This window comes from Lepisosteus oculatus, chromosome 13 (genome assembly GCF_040954835.1).
Source record: "Lepisosteus oculatus isolate fLepOcu1 chromosome 13, fLepOcu1.hap2, whole genome shotgun sequence".
In the NCBI taxonomy this organism is placed as follows: Eukaryota; Metazoa; Chordata; class Actinopteri; order Semionotiformes; family Lepisosteidae; genus Lepisosteus; species Lepisosteus oculatus.
Genome location: NC_090708.1, coordinates 2,314,832 through 2,336,575, shown reverse-complemented (window position 1 = coordinate 2,336,575; position 21,744 = coordinate 2,314,832). Strand labels below are relative to the sequence as shown.

Genomic DNA, 21,744 nt, shown 5'->3' with positions numbered 1-21,744 from the left:
CTTGGACTGCATTGCCTGGATAAAGACTCACGGATTCCCTACCTTAACACACCCATAAAAAAAACCCATAGCTGCACAAATAGAAAACAATCTCTCAGATATATTTGTTACTGATTCCTTCTATGAGTTAAGTGCTCCTGGGGAAATCAACATTCATCCGTTATGGGTAACTCCTGCCTCTTTAAACAAGACGCTGGCTGGATTACCTTCTTCAAATAACCTTGTCTAGATTCCACAGGCCAGCTGCCACTTCCCTGCACTGCCCTCTGGTGGCTCAAATACAAACTGTTCAGCCCACTCCAGGTACGTCGAGTTACAGGACAGGCCTGTATGGACCCACTGAAGGAAAGGCGCAGGACACAGTGCTTTCAAGCCCCGAAGAAGAAGCTGGAACGTCACTCGGCAAGGAGGAGAAAAAAGAAAAACCCGCAGCTCGTAACGGCATAGGAGTTCAAAGCCAGCCACATTTCACAGTCATAATCCGAGGCCCGTTTTCAGTGGGTCTGCGGAGAGTTCACCACGTCAACACTGAAGGCGAAGCCCAGTGAGGATTCAGAAGATGGCGTGCCCTCTGCCCTCTCCTCCAGCCCGGGGACAGTGCCAGCCTCACGCGGCCGAGCCCCTCTGGCTGCACTCAAGCAGGTAGGGCAGGAAGAACTCCGCTGAGCCGTCGCTGGGCAGCACCTGGAGGAACTCCAGTGGGCCCAGCTCCCTGGACACCACCTGCAGCGTCTCTGTTCAAGACAAGGAGGAGCTGAAATGAGATTCCCCTGTTGCGGAGGGACACGTGTTCAGCGCAGCGCAGCGTACCGCAGGCAGGTGTTAATGTCACGCCTGCTCGTGCAGAAACGGAGCCAGCCTGACCTCTCAGCGCAGACAGCAACACCGCGCCTGCAGCCCCACAGGACCTGCTTCTCCGGCACAGCTCGGGCAGGAGCTTCTGCCACCAGAGCACCTACAAGAGGGGAGCACAATTCAGGACTGTCCAGTGTGGAACTCTGTTACCTTCACCCATCAATGAGCAGAGCTCTAGCAAGGATGTGAATTCCTCCTACTGTATGTAACTCACTTAACTGAAGGATTCAATTCAGTTGATTTGGTGGCTGGGTGCATCAAATATAACTCAGAACAAAACTTTTTTTTCTCCCTGTGCGAAGACTACCACCTCCACAGTGCTATAAATGAATTATACAGATCCTCTTCCCAGCACTCAGCCTCCAGGGAATACAGAGAGTATGTTTGCCTCATTTCCAAGATAACACTCCAGCAAGCATGAGAATTTCTCCCACTTAATTGACTTAACTGAAGAATGCAATTAAGCCGTTAATGTGCATCAAACAGAACTGAGAACGCAACTTTCTTTTTTTTCCCCTGTGTGAACAGATTACTGCCACCGGACTGCTGTAAATGAATTATGCAGACCCTCTTCCTTGCACTCGGCCTACACGGGATACAGGGCAAATCTTTTCCTTATTTCCAGATAACACTCCAGTCGTTTGGGTGCGGCCAGCCCCAGTAAGGTACTGGAACTCTGGGCGAGAACGTTCCTGCTGGCCCTGCGCGCCGTGATCAATACGAACCGTTTTCTCGCTCTGCAGTTCCTGGTGGGCGTAGGCCACGATGGCCTCTGGGCAGCTGTCCAGGAGCTTGTCGATGCAGCTCTCGTGCTGGCCCAGCTTGGTGGCACAGAGCAGGTGCACGCTGAGCCCGGCGCCCTCGCCGTCGGAGAGCTGCTCCAGCAGGGGCAACACAGAGGAGCCGCCTAGGGAGGGGCCGCACAGCAGAGACTGCAGGGGCCAGTCGAGAGGGGAAAGGTTTCAGAGAGGAGCTCAAAGCACAAGATCGAGACCACGCCGGGCACAAATAGGCCGCAGCGACACCCGTCCTCAAGACTCGCCTGTAACTTCTGCAGGTCTTCCTGGTAGTCGTGGGCGATGTCGAACCGGGCCGGTGCGACGATGCTCACCCATGGGAAAAGCAAGCCGTAGTGGGGACAGGAACTGATCTGCAGGAATGAAAAGGGGAGGGGAGGAGGGGCATAAAACGGGGTTTCGTTTTTTCGTGACGCACGCAACGCAACGGCGCGCGGCCCTGCAGCTGCTCACCAGGTCCTCGGCGGTCTTCAGGGGCTTGGTGCTGCACCTCTCCCTCCTGGCGACGCGGTCGATGTACACCGAGGCCAGCCTGAACAGGAGGTCCTGAATCACTGCTTCCTGGGCTGACGCCACCACCAGGGCTTCCCAGAAGTCCACCAGGAGCTGCGGCCCGCTCTCCTCGTTCCTGCTCTCTTTGCACAGCTCCTTAACGGCCACCAGGAGAGACGGACCCAGCGGTCAGCCACCTGAAACTGTCCTCCCCTGAGCCACGGCCCCTTACTGCCCCAGTCCTCGACGATCCGACATCCAACCTCACATTTGACCATTTCTCAAGTTCAATAGATACAGCAATTACCCCTTCACATCTACTGTAGGCCATCCTCGCACCAGCACACCATACACTCAGGACGTTTGCAATCTCCCACACGTGTGTGGCAAGCCCCGACAGGCACTGAAAGCACATGAAGACTGAAAGCGAAGGAAACGGTGGAAACATTCACTGCGCTGTTAACCAGCGCTGGGAACCCTTCAGCCTCACGGCTCCAGGGCACTGGGCGAGAGTCCAGTTTAAGGTGACTACCTGTGTGGAGTCTGCATGTTCTCCCTGTGCTCAGGTGGGCCTCCATACGCATGTACAGCAGTGCAGGGGCCTGCTGGCGCTACGCTGCCATCACCACCCCGTACCGGAGTGGCACTAGCCCTGCCGGGCGCCGCCGGGAAGCAGGACGGGGGGGGACGCACCTGGAAGAACGCGTCGGCCTCCTCCAGCTTCACCTTGCCGTTCTCGTGCAGCGCCACGGCGGCCGCCACCAGCAGCCCCTCCTGCGTGTCCCTCAGCCAGAGCGCCAGCTCGGTCGGCGCCACGGCCCCCCCGGCGTGCCGCAGCAGCAGCAGCCTCGGCTCCTCCAGGAATCCGTACACCTGCAGCATCTAGCGGGAGACGAGCCGTACTCCAGTGCGGGGCTCCGCTGGGCCCGGGCCACAGACCGGCTGCCCTTCACTACCGCACTGAAGCCTCCTGCGCCTAACGAGGTGCTGCATGGTTTTCAGCTCTTAAACATGCTGGGGGGAAGTGCCAATGAACTATTGCATTTGAAAAGGAACAGAAAATTCCAAGATTTTGAGCAGAAACTGATCAAAATTAGTTTGACTCTTAAGCCAGTTAAGGGTTCAGTAGTGTAACTGAGGGCTTGGCTGAACCCAGAACAGAACCCAGCAGATGTGGGGTCCTCCTGCACCAGGGCCGGGAACCCTCTTGCCTCACGAGTCTGGGGCCCTGGGTTACAGCTCAGCTCCGCTCAGGGTGACTTTCTGCATTGGTGGAGTCTGCATGTTCTCCCCGTGTTCAGATAGGCCCTCGCCAGGTACTCCCCCACCTCCCAGGGCCATGCAGGGTAGGTCTTACTAGCTGTGCTAGACCTGCCCTTTCTCAGCTGGTGTTTAAACTTGGCGGCTCGCTCCCAGTACACCCGTACACCGGCTACAGGGCGACAGACGATGCAAACCCAATCGAGGACGACCCTTGGACAGGCTGGGTACCATGCTGTGTGCATTCTGATGAGACCCCTCCCCCTGTCCCAGCCTGCCCGCCCTCGCCCCGCCCCCGCCCCGCCCCTGCCCCGCCCCCTACCTCTGCATGGCGGTCCATGTGCTGCTTGTACTGCTGCAGGCTGCCCATCCGCAGCGCCACGGCCGCCTTGGAGAGGGACACGGCCACGGAGGGCACGGCCGCCTCCAGCCGGTCCAGCAGGGCGAAGGCGCCGGCGGCGCTGGCGTTCCTCATGGCCGGGCTGCACACCGCGTGGGGCAGCTGGGAGGGCTCGGCCGCGCCGAGGACCTCCAGCACCTTGTCGGCAGTCTCCTGCCGGGAAGCAGAGGCTTGGATTGGGAAGCAGCCCTTCTGTCAGGGACAGGCACAGGCTGGCGCGCCAGGGAGAAAAGGGGGCGTCGCTGCTTAAGCAGAGCACAGAAGAACAACAATAAATAATAATTCCTCGCACTTAAATAGCTCTTTTCTGGACACTCCACTCAAAGAGCTAGGGAAAGACCTAGCAATCCAGGTAATCACCTGGACGATGCGACGGCAGCCACAGTGCACCAGCGCTCTCCCCACACACCAGCTCTCAGTGGGGAGGAGAGCAGAGCGATGTTCAGAGATGGAGGTTATTAGGAGGCCTTGATGGGTAAAGGCCAGGAGGAAACTTGGCCAGGACTCCAGGGGTAACACCCCTACTCTTTTCGAGAAACTCCCTGGGATTGTTAATGACCACAGAGAGTCGGGATTTCGGTTTTACGTCTCATCTGAAGGACGGCACCTTTTTTTACAGTATAGTGTCCCCGTCACTATACTGGGGCATTAGGACCCACATAGACCACAATTCCATGAAGAAAGATTTTATTTCAGATCTATAATAGGGAAGTGGAGCATCGTGGGTATCAAGTACTTAGTAGTTACTACTATGTAGTAGGTAGTGGTTAGCAGGAAATCACTAGAGGTAGTTTTAGCTTTGAACAGCACTATACTGTGGACCGTGAACCCTGGTCTTGCTCAATGTCTGTACTGTAAACCACCCTCCTAATAAGTCATTTTTAATTTTCAGATCTTCTTTTACACTGCCGCAGCTGAATTGTGCTTTTCAGACAGCTGATGCTTGGAAAGCACCTGAGCTACGTTTCACGGTGCGACAGAAGTTTTGAAATTTGCTCAGGGAAAATCAGAGATGCACGAGGATGGTTCTGTGAAACTGCTGGTATCCCCTGTGTGTCTGACTTAGTGTAGCACTACACACAGTCGCGTTTCTCGCTTACTGTGCTCAGCTCCTCTGTCGTCTCCTCGTCGAGCGCGTGCTTCAGAAAGAACAGGAAGCCTTTTCCAAAGCTTTCGCTGCTGCGTGGAAACTCCAGGTTTCTGTTGATGATCTCGGTCATGGACAGGCCAGACATCTTGTAGTAGGGCAGGGCGAGATGAGAGTCCCTCTTGTGAAACCTCGAAGACAAGAGACACTGTTAACTCGGCTTGCTCGTGTGGCACCCAGAACGGGGAACCCAAATATCCAGGTGTGGTACTATCCACCCCCTCTCCATCATCTACACACCCTCACAAGAACAGGCCTGAAAATGCAGAAGAGCTAGAAGGATCCCCACCTGCTGCAACCATTTCCCAGCAGCACACAGTTCTGCTGGTGTCCCACCTGTGTAACTGTCTCTTAGCAATACAGAGCTCTGTTGGTGCCCCACCTGCTGCAAGAGTCTGCCAGCAGCACACAGCTCTGCTGGTGCTCCACCTGCTGTAACAGTCTCCCAGCAGCACACAGCTCTGCTGGTGTCCCACCTGTGTAACTGTCTCTTAGCAACACAGAGCTCTGTTGGTGCCCCACCTGCTGTAACAGTCTCCTAGCAGCACAGAGCTTTGCTGGTGCCCTACCTGTGTAACTGTCTCTTAGCAACACAGAGCTCTGTTGGTGCCCCACCTGCTGCAAGAGTCTGCCAGCAGAACACAGCTCTCCTGGTGCCCCACCTGCTGTAACAGTCTCCTAGCAGCACAGAGTTTTGCTAGTGCCCCACCTGCTGTAACAGTCTCCTAGCAGGGCGCAGCTCTCCTGGAAAGCAGCCTGCAGCTCCTCTTTGTCCACAGGCCCAGACGCAGTGGGGTCCAGCAGTGCCGCCCGGAGCAACAGGTGGGCCTCGCTCAGCAGGTGCAGAGAGCTCTGGGAATGCAGGTTGGCCGACTCGTGCTTCTTACTGTACTCCACCTGGACAAGAGCACACCAGGTCACCGCTCGGCTGCCACGCTCCCACGCCAGAGCGCACCAGATTCTCACTGTAGGGCATCCCATAATTCACTTCCTTCACCTTCACCTTTCCTGGAGGTCCTACTGACATTAAAATCTTACGCCCAGGGAGATGCGGTGACACAGGGCCATGGTAGCATTCAGGGTCTACTCCAGTTAAGTTAGACTGGACCTTTATCTTGACCAGAGCTTATGCAGTCTTTCCAGATTTGGCTCAGAATGCGTGATCAAACTCTCCTGCGACTACAAGAAGTGTACCCAGATTCCTAACTTCCCTGTTCCCATCCCTGCATCTTGCCAAATTTCTGGGCTTTTCACATCCGTGTTGTTCATCCTGGTAGACTGATGATAAAGCCTGGCTCTGCAGTGAGATGCGCTGTTGGTGTAGCTCTTCGTGTGCTCAGTAAGCTGTGTATCCCTACCATCTCTCTGTACAGCTGCACAGCGGGAACAGTGCTGATCAAGTACAGGTTCCAGCCGTGGCTGGTCTCCTCCGGTTCCTTCGGCCTGGAGGCTGCCAGCTTTTTTGACCTGCAGGGCAGTGAAGCACAGAGCACGGTCAGCAGGGGAGAGAGTGACCTGCTCTGGGGTCAGGCTGTGTTTCACCACCCCACTGGGCAGAGCACCACCCTGGCTGCACTTTCGAGACACGCCAGTCTGCCTGCATCGCCTCCTCCCTCCACCCGGGGGAGCCCCTGAGCCACGCAGACACAAGCCAGGTGCCCTTCCCTGCTGTGGCCGTTTCCACAGGCTCCAGCTCGGGACCGGCCCCGTCTCCACTGTTCTCCAGCAGTATGACACTCAGTGTTTCTGTGCAGAGAGAAAGGCACTTATTCCTTGTCAGGATCACAGCACAGCTACACCCCTGGAAGGGACCTCCACCTGTCACAGCTGGGGGTCTCTAGCTCGGTTAAAAGTGCCTGGATTTCCCAGCTTCCAGAGGCTCAGAGAGGCAACCCCTTTCCACCGCCTTCTAACACTGCGTCTCCAGAGAACAAGAGACAGGAATCACAAAGCAGGCCGGGTCTATTTCATAATGAAATAGACTGAAACCACAGACTAGTTGCAAATGACAAACCCTAATTGCTCAACTGGCTGTTCTTAACTGGTTGCTGAAAAGCTAAAACTGATTATGCCTTGGAAGAACTATTCAGCACAATCCAGAAGCCAAGTGGAATCCAAGATCTGCCCAGTCCCATTCTGTTAGCCCTGGAGGGAGTTACTGTTCAGCTAGGATTGTCTGCAAAGCAGACAAGTAAAATCACCCTTGTAATCTAACCCAGTGGGGTAGCCAAACAGATGTGCCCAACTCTCCCAGCAGCAGTGTTAATGATGTTGAACACAGTATATCAGCTGTTAAATCGCACAGGGCTGAGGAAGGTTGCCGACGCTCACGAAAATGAAATATTCGATTTGATCTTACACATCCCGATGGTTAGAAAGGTTAGTGTGGATTCTGGGAAAAAAAATTGGATTGTTTTAGTATCTCAGTGACAACGAATCTCACCCAGGAGCTGCGCAGTCAGTCCATCCTGCAACACTTGGTGCGAACCGCTGATCAGGGAAGAGATTTCAGAAAACGTGCTTCTCAACCAGCACACACCTGGATACTCTTTTAAAACAGCAAACACTGCTCTGTGTTGTAAGATGGATCAAGAGCATCACTGGGGGTTTGCTTTTATTTTTTTTTATGCTTTTATCGGTTGAATTTAGTTTAAATTTGTATCTACTGAGCTACACCTTCTACACACTCCCCCCCCATGATCAAGGCTGGAAAATTAGGTCCCCAATAAAGGAGAGCCAACTGGTGTGGAATGCAAGCATCGCAGTGGCGCCTCCAGGCTGCTGTCTAACAAGCCACTGAAATCAATTTACCGTACATCTGTTAAGCATTGGTGCCGTTTGATTGACAGGCCACAGTCCACACAAGATAGCAGGAGAAAAGAATCAGACGGACGTTCAGGTTTAGTTGAGTGACAGCACAGAGCCTAGTCTGGAAAAGCTGACCCACAGAAGAAAAGCAAATACAAAAATCACAGACTATTAAAGCCAGGTGAGGCAGTAACTTACAAATACGCTTTTGACAGCAGGCTCTCTAATCCTGGTGAAGACGACGGCTCTATGCCTACAGCTAGGAAAATCCCTGAAAGGATTTTTTGATCTTTTGATTCACTACAACAAAGTTACAAAATGTTTATATCGCAGATGCACAAATCAGTAAAGTTACACAAAAATGCATTCAAAAAGCAAACTATAACACTGTCAATAATTCATTCCCAGTCACGATTCACTGAGTCTTGTCCCAATGGCAGACTGTCCTTGAGAGAAAAACTGACAACTGCAGTTAACAGAGCAGGCCACCGGGGGGAGCTCTTTACAAGACAAACCATTACTTGGAAACCTCATTAAAGTCATTGGGCATTACTGCTGGCTTAACACAGCACCTGGGGTGGTATCCTGGGGGGGGTGCATGCTTTTAAGATCAAGATAAAAGGTGGGGCTGTGCGGCTACCTTTAAGCCCACGGAGACTGATTAGTTATTTAAAACTATGTTTCGGGCCTTTCTGATCAGATTTCCTTTCATCTCTGCATTTTAACAATGAGAGAGCGACTTGCGGCTTCTCTGCATTTCCTTCCCTGCTGATGCAGACCGAAGGGGTTCCGTCTGCCCTTCCTCTGCAGGCCGGGGGGATACTGGACCCACTGCGGCCTGGAGTTTCAGCCCAGGAACCTGAGAGTAAATACGTCCGAGCAGAACCTTGCTTCCTGAACACAGCCACATGGACCAAACGTCTCAGAGCGCCGGTCTTTCCAGCCCCGAGCCCCACAGCGCACCCCGAGCCTCACAGCGCACCCCGAGCCTCACAGCGCACCCCGGGCCCCACAGCGCACCCCGGGCCCCACAGCGCACCCCGGGCCTCACAGCGCACCCCGGGCCCCACAGCGCAGCCTGAGCCTCACAGCGCACCCCGGGCCCCACAGCGCACCCCGAGTCCCACAGCGCACCCCGGGCCCGGACACGTACTGCGCCCTGCGGGAGGCCCTGGCCGCCTCCTCCTCCGCGCTGTCCACGTCGGCCGCCGTCAGCAGGAAGACGTGGCCCCGGGCCTGGCACAGGGCCCGCAGCCCGATGAAGAGCTGGATCCGCAGCGCGCTCACGTCCATGGTGGGGGGGGGGCAGGCCTGCGGGGAGAGAGGTCAGCCGAGCTTCACCGGGACAGCCAATCATAACGTCACGTCACTTTATCACCCCTATACCATTTCTTGCATCAGGAATCTGTCTTTTCGCAGACCCCAGCTTGCTCTCCATGAGACGCACAGACAGGGAGAGAAGCTGGGGGTCAGAGCGCAGGGTCAGCCATTTATACAGCGCCCCTGGAGCAGTTGGGGTGAAGGGCCTTGCTCGGGGGCCCAACGGAGTAGGATTCCTCTGCCGGCTGCAGGATACGAACCAGCAACCTTCCAGCCACAGGCGCAGATCCTGAGCCACAGAGCCACCGCTCCGCCCCAAAAATAAGCCGCGATTGAAGCCGCCTGTCGCAACCGCACAATCGCATCGGGCAACCTAGTGGTGGAACCTATTCCCACAACAGAAAATGGGGGATCTCCTCTCTTCCGCCACTCGGGGTGCATCCACACAATCGCAGGCCTTTTTCAATACGTTTTTTTTCCGCGTCAAGAATCGCCGACTGTTTTCTGGAAACCAGCGCAAGCCGCTGATGAAGGAGTGGGAACGAGCACAGGGGCTTGAGCCCACAGCACCGGGGCCCCACGTTCCCTCTCATTTTTAATGGCCTGTGTGCGCAAACATTTCAAGTCCTGTGAATTTTTTCCCCCAGTGACAAAAACTGGTGCGCACTAAAGTGAGTGTGTGCAAAATTGTAAACCTGAAATTATATTTTGTTAATATAGTCATCCTCATAGAAGCATAGAGATCCGAAAGACCGGGACAGCGACTCAGCGAGCCCAGTCCTGGAGACTGAGTGTGGAGCGAGCAGGAGCAGGGAGGTTCGAGACCACGAGAGCAGAGATATCGATGATCGAGCAGCAGTAATAACGCACACAGCCAGGCTGGGCCTCTCGCAGACAGTCTCCTGTGGTCAAGCTAGCATTTCTCAACTGACGACCGTGTTTGTTTATTATAACTTTTTTCATTTCATTTTTTGTGCGCAGTTCAATTTCCTATGTGTGCTGATTTCACAACCTGGGCGGTGCTCAGTCCTGGTCCTGGTGGTGTTCTCTCAGTTCCACAATCAAACCCTTCATTCACCTATTATAATAGTAAGAAGAAGAACGTGAACTATTTGCTGTCAGCTCTTACACATGCTGGAGTTTTAACTCTTATATTTTGTCAGTGAACTAAAAATCCCAAACTAGAAACAAAATGCAAATGTTGAGCAGCTCCTTGCTGATCCAGTAAGGCCTCAGTTATCTGCTGGAGGTGGGAGGGACTGAAACCCAGCAGGTGTGGGGCTCGCCAGGACCAGCACTGGGAACCCCTGCTTTATGGAAAGGAGTAAGAAAATGGCCATTTAAAAAAAACACACGAGCTGGAGGGAGACAACCTAACGGACTAGTTGGAAGCGACGGCAGCCACGTCACCACGAAAGCGGCGCGATCTTGCGGTCTTGCAAACCCCCGGCTCCGCGTCGGCGGCTCAGGAGATGGGGCGCAGGGGTCGCACCTTCAGCATCGTGTCAATGTAGGGGTCCAGGCAGCGCGCCGCCACCGCGCCGCAGCGCACGCTGAAGCACATCAGCGCATTCCTGCGGGGAGACAAGAGAGGCCGTTCTGTCTCCTTCTGCACGCCGATAAATACGAAACAGCCCGGGCTCTAGCGCCAACGTTCATCCCCACGATGCACAGCGGCAGCACATTCTTAAAAAACCACCACAGCCCTGGAGTTTCTCCTGCCCTCCTAGTGTCCTACCCTTTAGAAAGAGCCTTCTGGAAACGAGCACCCCTGCTGTAGAGACAGCCAGATGCCCAAAGAGCAGATCAGACGGGCAGCAGTGTTGGTCACAGGTCTCCGGCAGGGCCTGACACTGAAGTACTGGAGCCTCACCTGGTGATGACGTGCAGGAAGAGGCCAGTCAGGGCCGCCTGCTGGGCCTTCTCAGGGTACAGGTAGGTGGAGACCAGCTCCACACTGCTCTCAATGCTGTACAGGTAGCCGGTGTTGGGCAGGGAGAAGAAACAGAACACCGAGGTGGGCTCTCTGTGCTTCACCTCATCAGCTACGTCCTGATCGCCTGTGGACAGAGACACAAGGCAGGAGCACTGACTGACGACCCCAAACAACCACCTGCACTAGAGCACGCTGGCCTGTGAGCATCCATGCTGTCCACATTTCCCATCTGGACAGTCAAACCCAAGGCCAGCTTGGCCGGAACTGGGCGACAAAGACCAAGTGTCCCTCATACTGTCTCCCCTGTCCCTTCGTCCCCCTGTCTCTACTGTCCCCGCTATCTCCCCTGTCCCCGTTGTCTCCCCTGTCCCTGCTGTCCCCGCTATCTCCCGTCCCCGTCTCCCCTGTTCCTGCTGTCCCCACTATCTCCCCTGTCCCCGTTGTCTCCCCTGTCCCTGCTGTCCCCGCTATCTCCCGTCCCCGTCTCCCCTGTTCCTGCTGTCCCCACTATCTCCCCTGTCACCGCTGTCTCCTCTGTCCCTGCTGTCCCCGCTATCTCCCGTCCCCGTCTCCCCTGTTCCTGCTGTCCCCACTATCTCCCCTGTCACCGCTGTCTCCTCTGTCCCTGCTGTCCCCGCTATCTCCCGTCTCCCCTGTCCGTGCTGTCTCCCCTACCCCTGCTATCTTCCCTGTCTCCCCTGTGCCTATTGTCTCCTCTGTCCCTGCTGTCCCCGTCTCTGCTGTCCCCGCTGTCTCCCCTGTTTCTACTGTCCCCCCATTTCTGCTGTCTCCCCTGTTCCCGCTGTCCTCCCATCTCTGCTCTCTCCCGTCCCCGCTGTCCCACTGTCTCCCCTGTCCCCGCTATCTCCCCTGTCCCCCCCATCTCTGCTGTCTCCCCTGTCCCTGCTGTCCCACTTTCTACCCTGTCCCCACTGTCTCCCCTGTCCCGGCTGTCTCCCCTGTCCCCTATATCTCTGCTGTCTCCCCTGTTCCCCCTGTCCCAGTCAGCCCATCCATACTCACTGGGCCCAGCGAAGATGGGGAGCAGCTGCAGGGAGTGCAGACGGGTGTCCTCGACGCTGCAGCCTTCACTGAAATCAGGAGCAAAGCGCCTGTTGCAAGAAAAAAGCAACAACAGAAGGTGAAGTCGCTACCCTGACATCTCTCAGAACATAAAAACCTGACTTTGCTTGAACACAACGTTGCATTCCGAGCTTCAAACACCGTCTTCCGGGTTTACTTCCATCAACACAGCTGAACCACTGCGACATTACATGACCTCTATAGGTCGCAGTCAGGAGGCACCTCAGTGCAGCATTTGTGCCAGTTCCTGCTTTCAACACGCCTTGCGTTAACTACTAGCTCTCTCTCTGGCAGTGAGAATGGTGGAGAGCACTCTCTCTGGCAGAGCAGTGGCACTGTGGCTAAGGATCTGCACTCTGACCCCAAGCTTCTCTCTCCCTGTCTGTGCATCTCATGGAGAGCAAGCTGGGGTCTGCAAAAAGACAAATTCCTAATGCAAGAAATTGTAGATGGCCAATTAAGTGATCTTATCTTATCTCCTCACTGACGCACTGCGTTGGCACTGTGTAAGACACGCTGGGCCAGCTCTTACCCTGTCAGCTCAGCGCATGACCCTTGTACGGGAAAGGAACAGCAGGTTTCCTCTAGCACAGATATCGCAAATCTTCTGCCCAACACAGCTCTGCTCAGGTTCCCAAACTTGCACTCTGAACGGCTGAGGCCAGACCAAAGCCCGACAGACGACAGCCGCGGGGACACACCTTCTAACGGAAGGAGTTCGTATTTCTTGCACGGCGCAACTGAAACCGTACACTGGCTCTTGTCTCGGGCTGCTTCCGCAGACGGGGCGGGCGGTGGGGACGCACCTGTAGAGCACGTAGGTCACCCCCAGCTCGGCCCGGGACTCCTGCTCCAGGCTGGTGCTCTCCAGGGTGACCGAGACCCCGCACTCGCGGGCCTCCTCCCCCAGCAGCTCCTGGTTTCTCGGACACAAGTAGAAGTCCTCCGGATCCGGGAGAGATCCCCCCGTGGGACCGCCTTCTGCCCCCAAATCTAGGCGACAACACAGGGCCTCCTCAATATTTCGGGTTACAGAGCAGGTGCAAAGCCAGTCTCAAGCAGTGAGACTGGCGAACACATTTAGCCATCCCCCTCGGACCACACCCACACCATCACCATCTACCTCATAGTAATTTATTTATTGTACGTCTCCAGTCATTGTTTACACGTCTGTATTGTTTACATTCAAACTGTCTGCATGTTTACTTGCACATTGTCTATTGTTTGTTTGTACATTGTCTTGATGCACTGTTTGCACTTTGTTTTGTTTTTTACACTTGTTTTACAATCGAGAGACTTTCTGTAAGTAAGAATTCCATTGTACCAGTACCGGTTACATATGGCAATAAAGTTCAAGTTCAAGTTCACTGCGAGCAGCACTCACAGTGCCACACTTCCCACTGGCTAACAGGGCTGAAGCTGATTGCCGCTGTGGGGTCAGGTGCACAACAGTAACTCACAATAACATCGCCGAGCGGCACAGGGGAAATGTCAAGACAGCGGCCAAACCTAAGACAGGGAGGATTCTGGGAATCCGGAAGCTTCAGAGAACGGACAAGCCATGGGTGGCATTCTGGGAGCAGCAGCACATGAAAGGTGCAATTTAAAAGAGGTGCCAGCCCACCTGCCCCGCCTCCCGCGGCGGTATCCGCGGGCACCAGGGCGCGGTCCGGGCGGGGCCGGAGCCGCCGCAGCCTGACCACCAGCACGTCCAGGTCCCGCTGCAGGGCCACGTGGTCCCCACAGAGCGCGGCCCGGGAGGCAGTCCAGCCCGGCGTGTGCAGGACCAGGACGCGCTCGAAGTCCAGCACGGCGCGCTGCTCGCCCAGCGCCTGCCCGCGCAGGCCGAAGACCACCGCGCTGTCGGCGCAGCCCACCAGCAGGCCGCCCGTGGCCCCGCAGCACGCCACGCAGACCGGGGGCTCCCGCAGCGGGATCTCGATGATCTCCATCTGCTCCCGGGGGGCCGCCCGGACGGAGGGGCCCCGCAGGAAGTGGCCCAGGAGCCGCACCCCGACCCGCGTCCTCTCGGCCGCCTGGTGGCGCCAGTTGGTGTACGCCCGCAGGTAGGTGGCCTGGTTCTTCTCCTCGATGGTGACGAGGTAGTCCCCTGGGGGAGCGAGCAGACAGGGCAGGCTGCTGAGCTCTCGAAAACGCATCACAAAGACCAACAACAATACTGGTGGGCAGCTGCACGGGCTGCAAAGGAACAAGTGGAAGGTTTACTCCCTGCTGGAAGGAGAAGACAGAAAACACAACGTTTCAGCCGTGGAGCCTTCTTCAGGTGTGTGAAGAAGGCTGAAGAAGGCTCACACCTGAAGAAGGCCCCACGGCCGAAACGTTGTGTTTTCTGTCTTCTCTTTTCAGCAGGGAGTAAACCTATTACTTGTTCCTAATAATAATACACTTATATAGTGGTTTTCTGGACTCTCCACTTTACAGGTAACGGGGACTCCCCTCCGCGCTCACCAGTGTCGTCCCCACCTAGATGATGCACACGACACACCAGCTCAGACACTCTGACCGACACGAGGAAATGTATCGCCCGTGTTAACAGAACAAGCGCAAAACTAACAGCGACGCATCAGTAACTTCGCTGTCAACGTATTGATGCGGACGATCTGTAAGCCGTTTTCAGTCAGTAAGCGTCCTGCCTCCCCCCGATAAAACATCATTAAACTTGCCTCAGCTGACTCCAGAAAGCGCACAAACTGACCAGTGACCCCGCCCGTACCTGTCTCGCAGTAGGCGATGGTCTGCACCTTCCCCATGGCGGAGAACCTGCAGATCAGCGTGCAGCCCTCCTCCCGCACCTGAAACGCCTCGATCTTGCACCCGCCGCCGGACACCACGAACAGCGCGTCCCCGCCGCAGCAAACCAGCCCCGGTTCCTGCTCCGTGGGGACGATTTGCTGGGACGCGAACGGGTGGCAGTTGTAGACGTGCACCATTTTCTCTGCAACAGCCTTTCCCTACTTTTCTTTTTTCTTCTTTTGCTGGGGAGGCGGGCGAGGTCGCAGGAGCTGGGGGTGACACCCGCCTGGGGCCAGCTGGATGATCCCCGTCACATGCCGGGCCGCCCCAGGACGGACAGCGGCGCCGATGCGTCTGCCGGAGACCACCGCTGAGTCCCGCTGCCCCCCGCTCCCCAAAAAGCCCTTTTCCCAAAACACTCGGTGAGTGCGCGTGTAATAGGCCGGCAGGAACACATAAAATTAATAACTCGTGACGACCAACCCGCAAAAGCGGACCCCTGTTTACCAAGATGTCAAAAATGAGAGGAAGCCCCGCCCGACCTCCCTCTCATTGGCTCATACAAGACAGGAATTCGGCTGCGACTTTGTCTGCACTTTTCATTGGTGTGTGGGGCTGTCAGTTGAAAGGCACGCCCTCGTCGTGAAATAACGTGCTCCCCTATTGGCTATCTACGATAAACCCGCCCCCCTACCGCAGCGTTCACGTGTTCCCGAGTGAGAAGGGGTGTTGAGAGCTGAGCTTGTTCTCGTCTGACGGTCTTCAGGTCTGGTCCTTTCGTGGAAGGGAGCGTGACGAACCAGCACCATGTAAATGGTCGAGGAAACGTTTGGGTCTCTTTTTTTTATCAGTAATTATTTCAATCACCTATTTTATCAGTAATTATTTGAATCACTTCTCTGTCACAAATCACAAATCATGTCACAAATCATGTACGAAATCAAGCCTTTCTGGTGGAACCGATATCTGATAATGCTCTTGATAATGCGCTGCTGAACTTTGGAGCAAACACTCTCGACATGAGTAGTCCAGCACAGGTTACTGTCTATGTGTACACCTAAGTACTTATATGGATCAACCTGAGTGATAAATTCATTCTGGATTACTACATGTAAGTGATCACCAACTGCTCTGGGATCAAAAACTATTTCTTTTGTTTTTTTTTAACATTCAGAATTAGGCTATTGTTGTCACACCATTGCACAAGCCTTTGGATTTCTGACATCTATAGTTGAGCTGCTACCTCTATGCATTAAGCCAAGAAAAGTGTATCATATGAGAATTTGAAGTTTGAAGTTGCTTTGACTACTGCTTGTACAATCGCTTGTATAAAGTGTGAACAGAACTGGAGAGCTCACAGCGCCCTGAGGGGCACCTGTGCCAGTAGATCGTGACTCAGAAAGAGTTTTGTTGACCCTGACATACTGTGTACGATTTGTTACAAATGAATGGTATCATCTTATAAAGTTATGGTTAACGGACCATAACTTTATAAGATTTACTTCAACTTCCTTATCAATAGATGGGACTTCAGCGTATTAAGTCCACAAACAGCATCCGAGCGTAGGCATTGGGGTCCTCTAGGTGTTTAAGAACCAGATGCATAATGCTGTTGATTGCATCATCGGTGCCCACACCGGTGTTTATATGCAAACTGATATGGATCCAGAACAGTGTTCACTTCTGAGCACAGCATGGATATCATAATCCTCTCAAAGCATTTAATCACAACAGATGTCAGTGCTACCGGCCTGTAGTCATTGTCATAATATTCCCCCTCTCTGAACAGGCTCCATCACTCTGCTCTCCTCCCCACTGAGAGCTGGTGTGTGGGGAGCGGCCTGGCACATCGTCCAGGTGGGGCTGCACACTCTATTAATTTTATGTTATTATTGTTGTTATTAAAGAAAATGTCAGAACATGCCGTGCTAGCGTGCCATTCACTACTCTTGACTCGGATACCAGTGCGAAATGCTTTATTAAACCAAGGTCTGGAGAGCCAGATGGAGACCAGTCTGTTCAGAGGTTTCTCATCTGTTTCAAAAAAAGGAAATTAATCACATTGTTTAAAAAACAAGGTAGCAGCTTTTCAAAGAAATACATTGGTCTTTCAGGTCTACCCTTTCACTCGATCCCTTGGGAGATAATACTGGAAATAGTTTTGCGCTATTAAAATGATTTCCTCGCGTAGTTTTGTACTACCTTGCGCCTGATTTCTGACACAATCTTGTGCACCTCAATAGGGGCAAAGTCACTTCATGCTCGCCCAGAAACGTCGCCGTGCAGGGACGTTTCACACAAACACGTGCTTCTTTTTTCCCGGACACTGGTTGGCGGCGGTGTGGTGGTCCGCGGGCAGGTGGAAGTCTCTGGGCTGGCTCTCGTCCGGGGGCAGCTCCTGCACGGTGCCCAGCGGCCCCGGGTGCGGCTGGGTGCCCGTGTCGCTGGCGTTGTGATGGTGGTGCTCGTGGGCGTGCAGGTGCTGGTGCTCGTGCAGGTGCTGCTCGTGGCTCTCGTGCTCCTCCCCGGGGGCGTGGCCGTGCACCCCGTGTCCCTGCGGCGCTGCTTCCTTGTGCCGCTGCTCCTCCTTCCGCGAGGCCTGAGCAACGCACACGCAACACACACGCGCATACGTGCAAAGCACATGCGCACGTGCACAACACAAGCAACACACACACGGACGCCCAACGCACGTGCACACACAAGCAACGCACACGCAATGCACAAGCACACACAAGCAACACACACGCAATGCACAAGCACACACAAGCAACACACACGCAGACGCCCAACGCACACGCAATGCACATGCACACACAAGCAACACACACGCACACGCAACAAACACACGCACACACATTAGTGGACAATCAAACCAGTCATTAAGCGATGGTGTGAGTGTTTTTCATTACCAATTCAAATCTGCCATGCGCACGGGCCTTCAGGCTAACTGTGAGTTTTTGGTGTCTGAAACCCCCTTTGCACCAACAGTTCTCCCTGTGTGCCCAGTTGGATATGACCTTGAGAAAATGTTACAAACGAGAGGAGGCCGATGGGTCCGCCTAGTCCATGTGGTTCATGGATAATTGATTAAAGAATCTTATGCAGCCATTTCTCGAAAAAAAGCATGGGATTTGGCTTCAACAGCATGGCTGGGCAGCTTGTTCCAGACCCCACAACCCTCAGGGTACAGTAGTGCCTCCTCATATTTAAAGGTTTCCCTGTTGTTTGTGTTTCACTGTATATTCTGAAGAAATGCACATGCTGGAATTTGTCAATTCCTTCATAATTAGATAATTAGATTGAGAAAATTATTAGGGCTTCGCAAACAATCTTGAGTTAAAAAAATAAACATTTTTGATCATGTGCTGAAAAGGACAAGATTATATATTTCTTTTAACTTCACTCATCCATTACTAGAAAGATGCTTAATCCTGTTTAGAATCAGTTTAAACCAGAGCCCTTCCTAGAAGCACAGGGCACAGGGTGGGAACCCCACCCTATATGGGACACACGCAGGGACAGTCCAGGGTAGGAGGACACAGTGGAACTGGGAAATGGAACTGGGAAGAACATGCAGACTCCACAGAGAAGGTGTCATAGTCTGAAATCAATCCCAGGACCCCAAAGCTGTGAAGCGGCCGTTCTAGTCACTAGGAGGTGGTGCCTCTCCTTTTACATTAACATGTAATGTTTTTGTGAAAGGTTTTGTTTTCTTTTAACAGTTTCTGTAAAAGCAGTATAACCTAGAAATGTTTCACTAATTCTAATTAGAAGTAATCAGCAAATTCTACAAGCCAGATATAGTGGTTCTAAAAACCGCTTGATGTCGTGCGCTTTTCTCAGTGCTGTATGTCTGTTTCACGGTTTCTTCTTGAGATAGCGAGTGTGAGAGTTTCTTACCTCTGGTTCAAAGATTTCACAGGTGGCAGTGATGTGATCGTCACCGGTGAGCAGTTGGGGAGAGGGTTCGTAGTAGCTCCCCTTGCAAAAACCCGTGTGCTGTATTTTTGAAAGAAAAACATTTTCACTCTTTCTCACACAGCTGATAGGACTTTGTTTCATTAACAAAATCCAGTGGATTAAACACAAAGCACTGATTAATTTCCATGAATAATAATAATGATAATGTTGCTTTATTGGCCCTATACAATTTCTTGCATTAGGAATTCATCTTTTCGTAGACCCCAGCCTGCTCTCCATGAGACACACAGACAGGGAGAGAAGCTGGGGGTCAGAGCGCAGGGTCAGCCATTGTACGGCGCCCCTGGAGCAGTTGGGGTTGAGGGCCTTGCTCAGGGGCCCAATGGAACCAGCAACCTTCCAGTCACAGGCACAGATCCTGAGCCCCAGAGCCACTGCTCCGCCAATTTCAGGGAAGTTTCCATGGTTTGTTGAGACATGTGGGACATATACATAAACATCCAGAACTGTTCCAACTGTTCTGGTGGTTTTGCTGAGGATTAAGATCAGGGAATTATTCGAGCCAGGGATGAGATGGAAGTTTGTCCCACATTTCTCGACAAACCATGGAAGCTCTGCCCTGAAACTCTGATGGGGGGATTCTGAGTATTTGTATTATTAATGACAATTAACGGATTTTGATCTACAGCGAGAGCTGGACTCAAGGAGCCTTGGTTGTTACTTACAGCAAACTCACAGTCCATCAGTTTGCATTTGGAAAGATCTACGTCAGCGGTGTCCTTGGTGCACTCTGTCTCCTGGATGATGTACTCCACACTGTAGTGGAACCCCTGGAACCACTGCAAAAAATAACCCCTTAAACTTTCACAATGCGTTTAAATACAGAGCCTTTAATAACCTTTTAATTGAAGGGGGCCAGTCTCACGAGTTAAGTGTTGAGCTGTGGAAATGTCTGCCCCCTGTTTTGTCTGATGCACTCACAGAACACGTGACAACAATACAGGACCTTTCATTACAATCACGCAGAGACAAGACCAAGATCTCCAGTCTCATCGAGGCTGGGAGAATGCAGCTCACCGTCGAGCGCGCTCTTGTGACGTTGCGGAGGGCGAAGTACTTTGTTTGTCCGCTGCCGTTGTTGTACTTTGCCAGGGAATTCTCTACAGCCAGTAACACAGCAGGAGTGTCGAGCCGCACTAATGTTGCGCAGTCGGGACAAACGCTGACTACCCTGGAGGCGGACACTGAAAATCAAGATGGCAAGATAAAATTATGACAGCAATCTACGCCCGGCTGGGAAACCTTAACAACCCGACGGTTCTGACCCAGGGGTACGCCTGCAGAGATGAGGTAAGACGCACCTGGCCGGAGAGTGCAGTTGTAGGAGCGCAGATCGACGATCCGGCGAACTTTGTTTATGTATATTGAGGCCTCACATTTCCCGTAGGACTGTGGGAAGAAACGGAGAGCTGTTTACACTGCAGCTTTCTGCGAGAATTGTCCCAGATTGGCAACGCAATTCGCACGCTCTCCGATAAGAGCGCCAATGACACACATTTACAGTAATTAATGTAAATTAATAAAGTAATTTCTACGGAGGCATTTAAAGGTGAAAATGTGTGACTGATTGTTGCAATGACACTTTTTCAGTCATTGTGTTCTGGTTCAATAAAAACACACATTTACATTACAGAGCTGTGTGTCATATGGGAGAACTGCAGTGGCTCTATCAGGGCCTTTTGCACTTCTGGGCAAGCGTACAAGACTGTAGTAAACTCTATAAATAATAAAAATAAGATTTTAGATCTATAAGTTTAGCAACAAAAAAAACACTTCAAAGATACTGAGTTTCTATTACAAATCATTAAAAGTAGTGAAATCAACTGGGTGCACACCTCTGCTCCACACTTTCAACAAAGGATATACAAATATAAGGTCTGGCTTGCTTTAGCCACAGGTGAGCCAGTATTGTTACTTTCAAGCACATCTGGTGAGCAGTAGGTTTAGATTTGATTTTAAAAAAAGGACCAGTCCTGACTACAGTGGAGCTTTTGCAGTCGTCCGGAGCTTACTGGAGCATCGTGCATCTCTTTGACCTCACAAGACTTCCAGTCTCTCTTGCTGAGCACGTGGCAGGAAGTATCCAGGATGTCCAGAGTCAGCAGGTAGACAACCCCTGTGTCCTCCTGTTGGCAAGAAAAGGGCTTGGTTACGTCCGCAAGAGGACAGGCCTGCTTTCCTGGGGCCTTCATCTCCCCCTCGAGACCCTGACCATGCCTTCCCATCAACCCCACTCTGCGTTGGCGTTGACGCCCCCAGAGCCAGGGTCAGGGGCCGGACTTTGGTGTTCGTAGGCCCCAGGCACTTTCTCTTCGAAATGTGCCAAAAGAGGTGTGAACGCCTATTGAATTACGACGATTGACGGAGTGAGTCGAGTGACCATCACTCGGATCCTTCAAGTCTCTAGAACAGCCACCGGGGAGCGCAGGATTATTGATCTGGAGCACCTCCGGTCGATCGCAAGCCTGTTGTTTCAGCTCGTTCCTCGTTAGTCGCTCGTGTTTCCTTCCTTCGTGGCCCCTAAACAATTCCGTAGGCATGCTGACAGAGCCTCAGAGGGAATCCGGCACCGGCCAGAGTGGGAAAGCAATCCACTCCTTCTGCAGAGCCGAGCCAAAGCGAGTCGCGGGCCGCACTCACCTCCTGCCTCTGCTGGACGTCGTGGACGCGGTTCAGGCTGTAAACGTAGCCTTCCCGGCGGTCGGCGTTTATTTTGCCCAGGGCCAGTCCGGCTGCAGCCAGCACAGCTGGGTCTTCGCAGGAGCCCGGCTGCAGAGGGGCCTGGGCCTCCCCGCGCGCCCCCTCACACAGCAGCAGGGCGCTCAGCAGCAGCAGCAGCACAGGGGGCTTCATCTCTCTCCGGCTCTCTGCACGGGGCCCAGTCTGAGCGGACTGAGGCCAGGCAGGC

The 21,744-nt window shown here is 53.4% G+C and overlaps 3 protein-coding genes across 4 annotated transcripts in view; 1 reads left to right on the top strand and 2 right to left on the bottom strand.

Annotated features, from left to right (window-relative positions):
• Positions 1-21,744, top strand: part of cp (ceruloplasmin) — a 430,985-nt gene that overhangs the window by 14,551 nt on the left and 394,690 nt on the right. The gene's annotated exons all lie outside the window — the stretch shown is intronic.
• On the bottom strand, positions 81-15,415 carry hps3 (HPS3 biogenesis of lysosomal organelles complex 2 subunit 1). Of its 2 annotated transcripts, XM_069197785.1 has the most exons (18): positions 14,833-15,415; positions 13,723-14,208; positions 12,905-13,091; positions 12,039-12,127; positions 10,953-11,139; positions 10,572-10,653; positions 8,913-9,070; positions 7,958-8,059; positions 6,310-6,418; positions 5,661-5,848; positions 4,905-5,082; positions 3,727-3,957; positions 2,838-3,026; positions 2,106-2,300; positions 1,898-2,005; positions 1,581-1,787; positions 865-955; positions 81-734 (listed from the first exon to the last, which is right to left on the bottom strand). In XM_069197785.1, the coding sequence occupies exons 1-18, from the start codon at positions 15,047-15,049 to the stop codon at positions 607-609; spliced, it is 3,132 nt and encodes a 1,043-aa protein (XP_069053886.1). In that variant the 5' UTR covers positions 15,050-15,415; the 3' UTR covers positions 81-606. The 2 variants fall into 2 exon arrangements, with proteins under 2 accessions (XP_069053886.1, XP_069053887.1); XM_069197786.1 differs by lacking the exon at positions 7,958-8,059 and having other exon boundaries at positions 14,833-15,413.
• LOC138242281 (fetuin-B-like) lies at positions 16,812-21,738 on the bottom strand. The gene is made up of 7 exons (XM_069197789.1): positions 21,477-21,738; positions 20,849-20,962; positions 20,138-20,225; positions 19,854-20,020; positions 19,502-19,615; positions 18,756-18,854; positions 16,812-17,451 (listed from the first exon to the last, which is right to left on the bottom strand). The coding sequence occupies exons 1-7, from the start codon at positions 21,687-21,689 to the stop codon at positions 17,146-17,148; spliced, it is 1,101 nt and encodes a 366-aa protein (XP_069053890.1). The 5' UTR covers positions 21,690-21,738; the 3' UTR covers positions 16,812-17,145.

Excerpts from the sequence above, each read along its gene's own strand:
- hps3 (XM_069197785.1), bottom strand. The coding sequence starts at position 15,049 with ATGGTGCACGTCTACAACTGCCACCCGTTCGCGTCCCAGCAAATCGTC. Across the intron at positions 5,083-5,660 it reads CTAGGAGACTGTTACAGCAG|GTTTCACAAGAGGGACTCTC; the intron begins GTGGGGCACTAG and ends CTTGTCTTCGAG. Across the intron at positions 2,006-2,105 it reads TGAAGACCGCCGAGGACCTG|ATCAGTTCCTGTCCCCACTA; the intron begins GTGAGCAGCTGC and ends TCATTCCTGCAG.
- LOC138242281 (XM_069197789.1), bottom strand. The coding sequence starts at position 21,689 with ATGAAGCCCCCTGTGCTGCTGCTGCTGCTGAGCGCCCTGCTGCTGTGT. Across the intron at positions 20,963-21,476 it reads ACGTCCAGCAGAGGCAGGAG|GAGGACACAGGGGTTGTCTA; the intron begins GTGAGTGCGGCC and ends TCTTGCCAACAG. Across the intron at positions 20,021-20,137 it reads CAACTGCACTCTCCGGCCAG|TGTCCGCCTCCAGGGTAGTC; the intron begins GTGCGTCTTACC and ends CTTGATTTTCAG.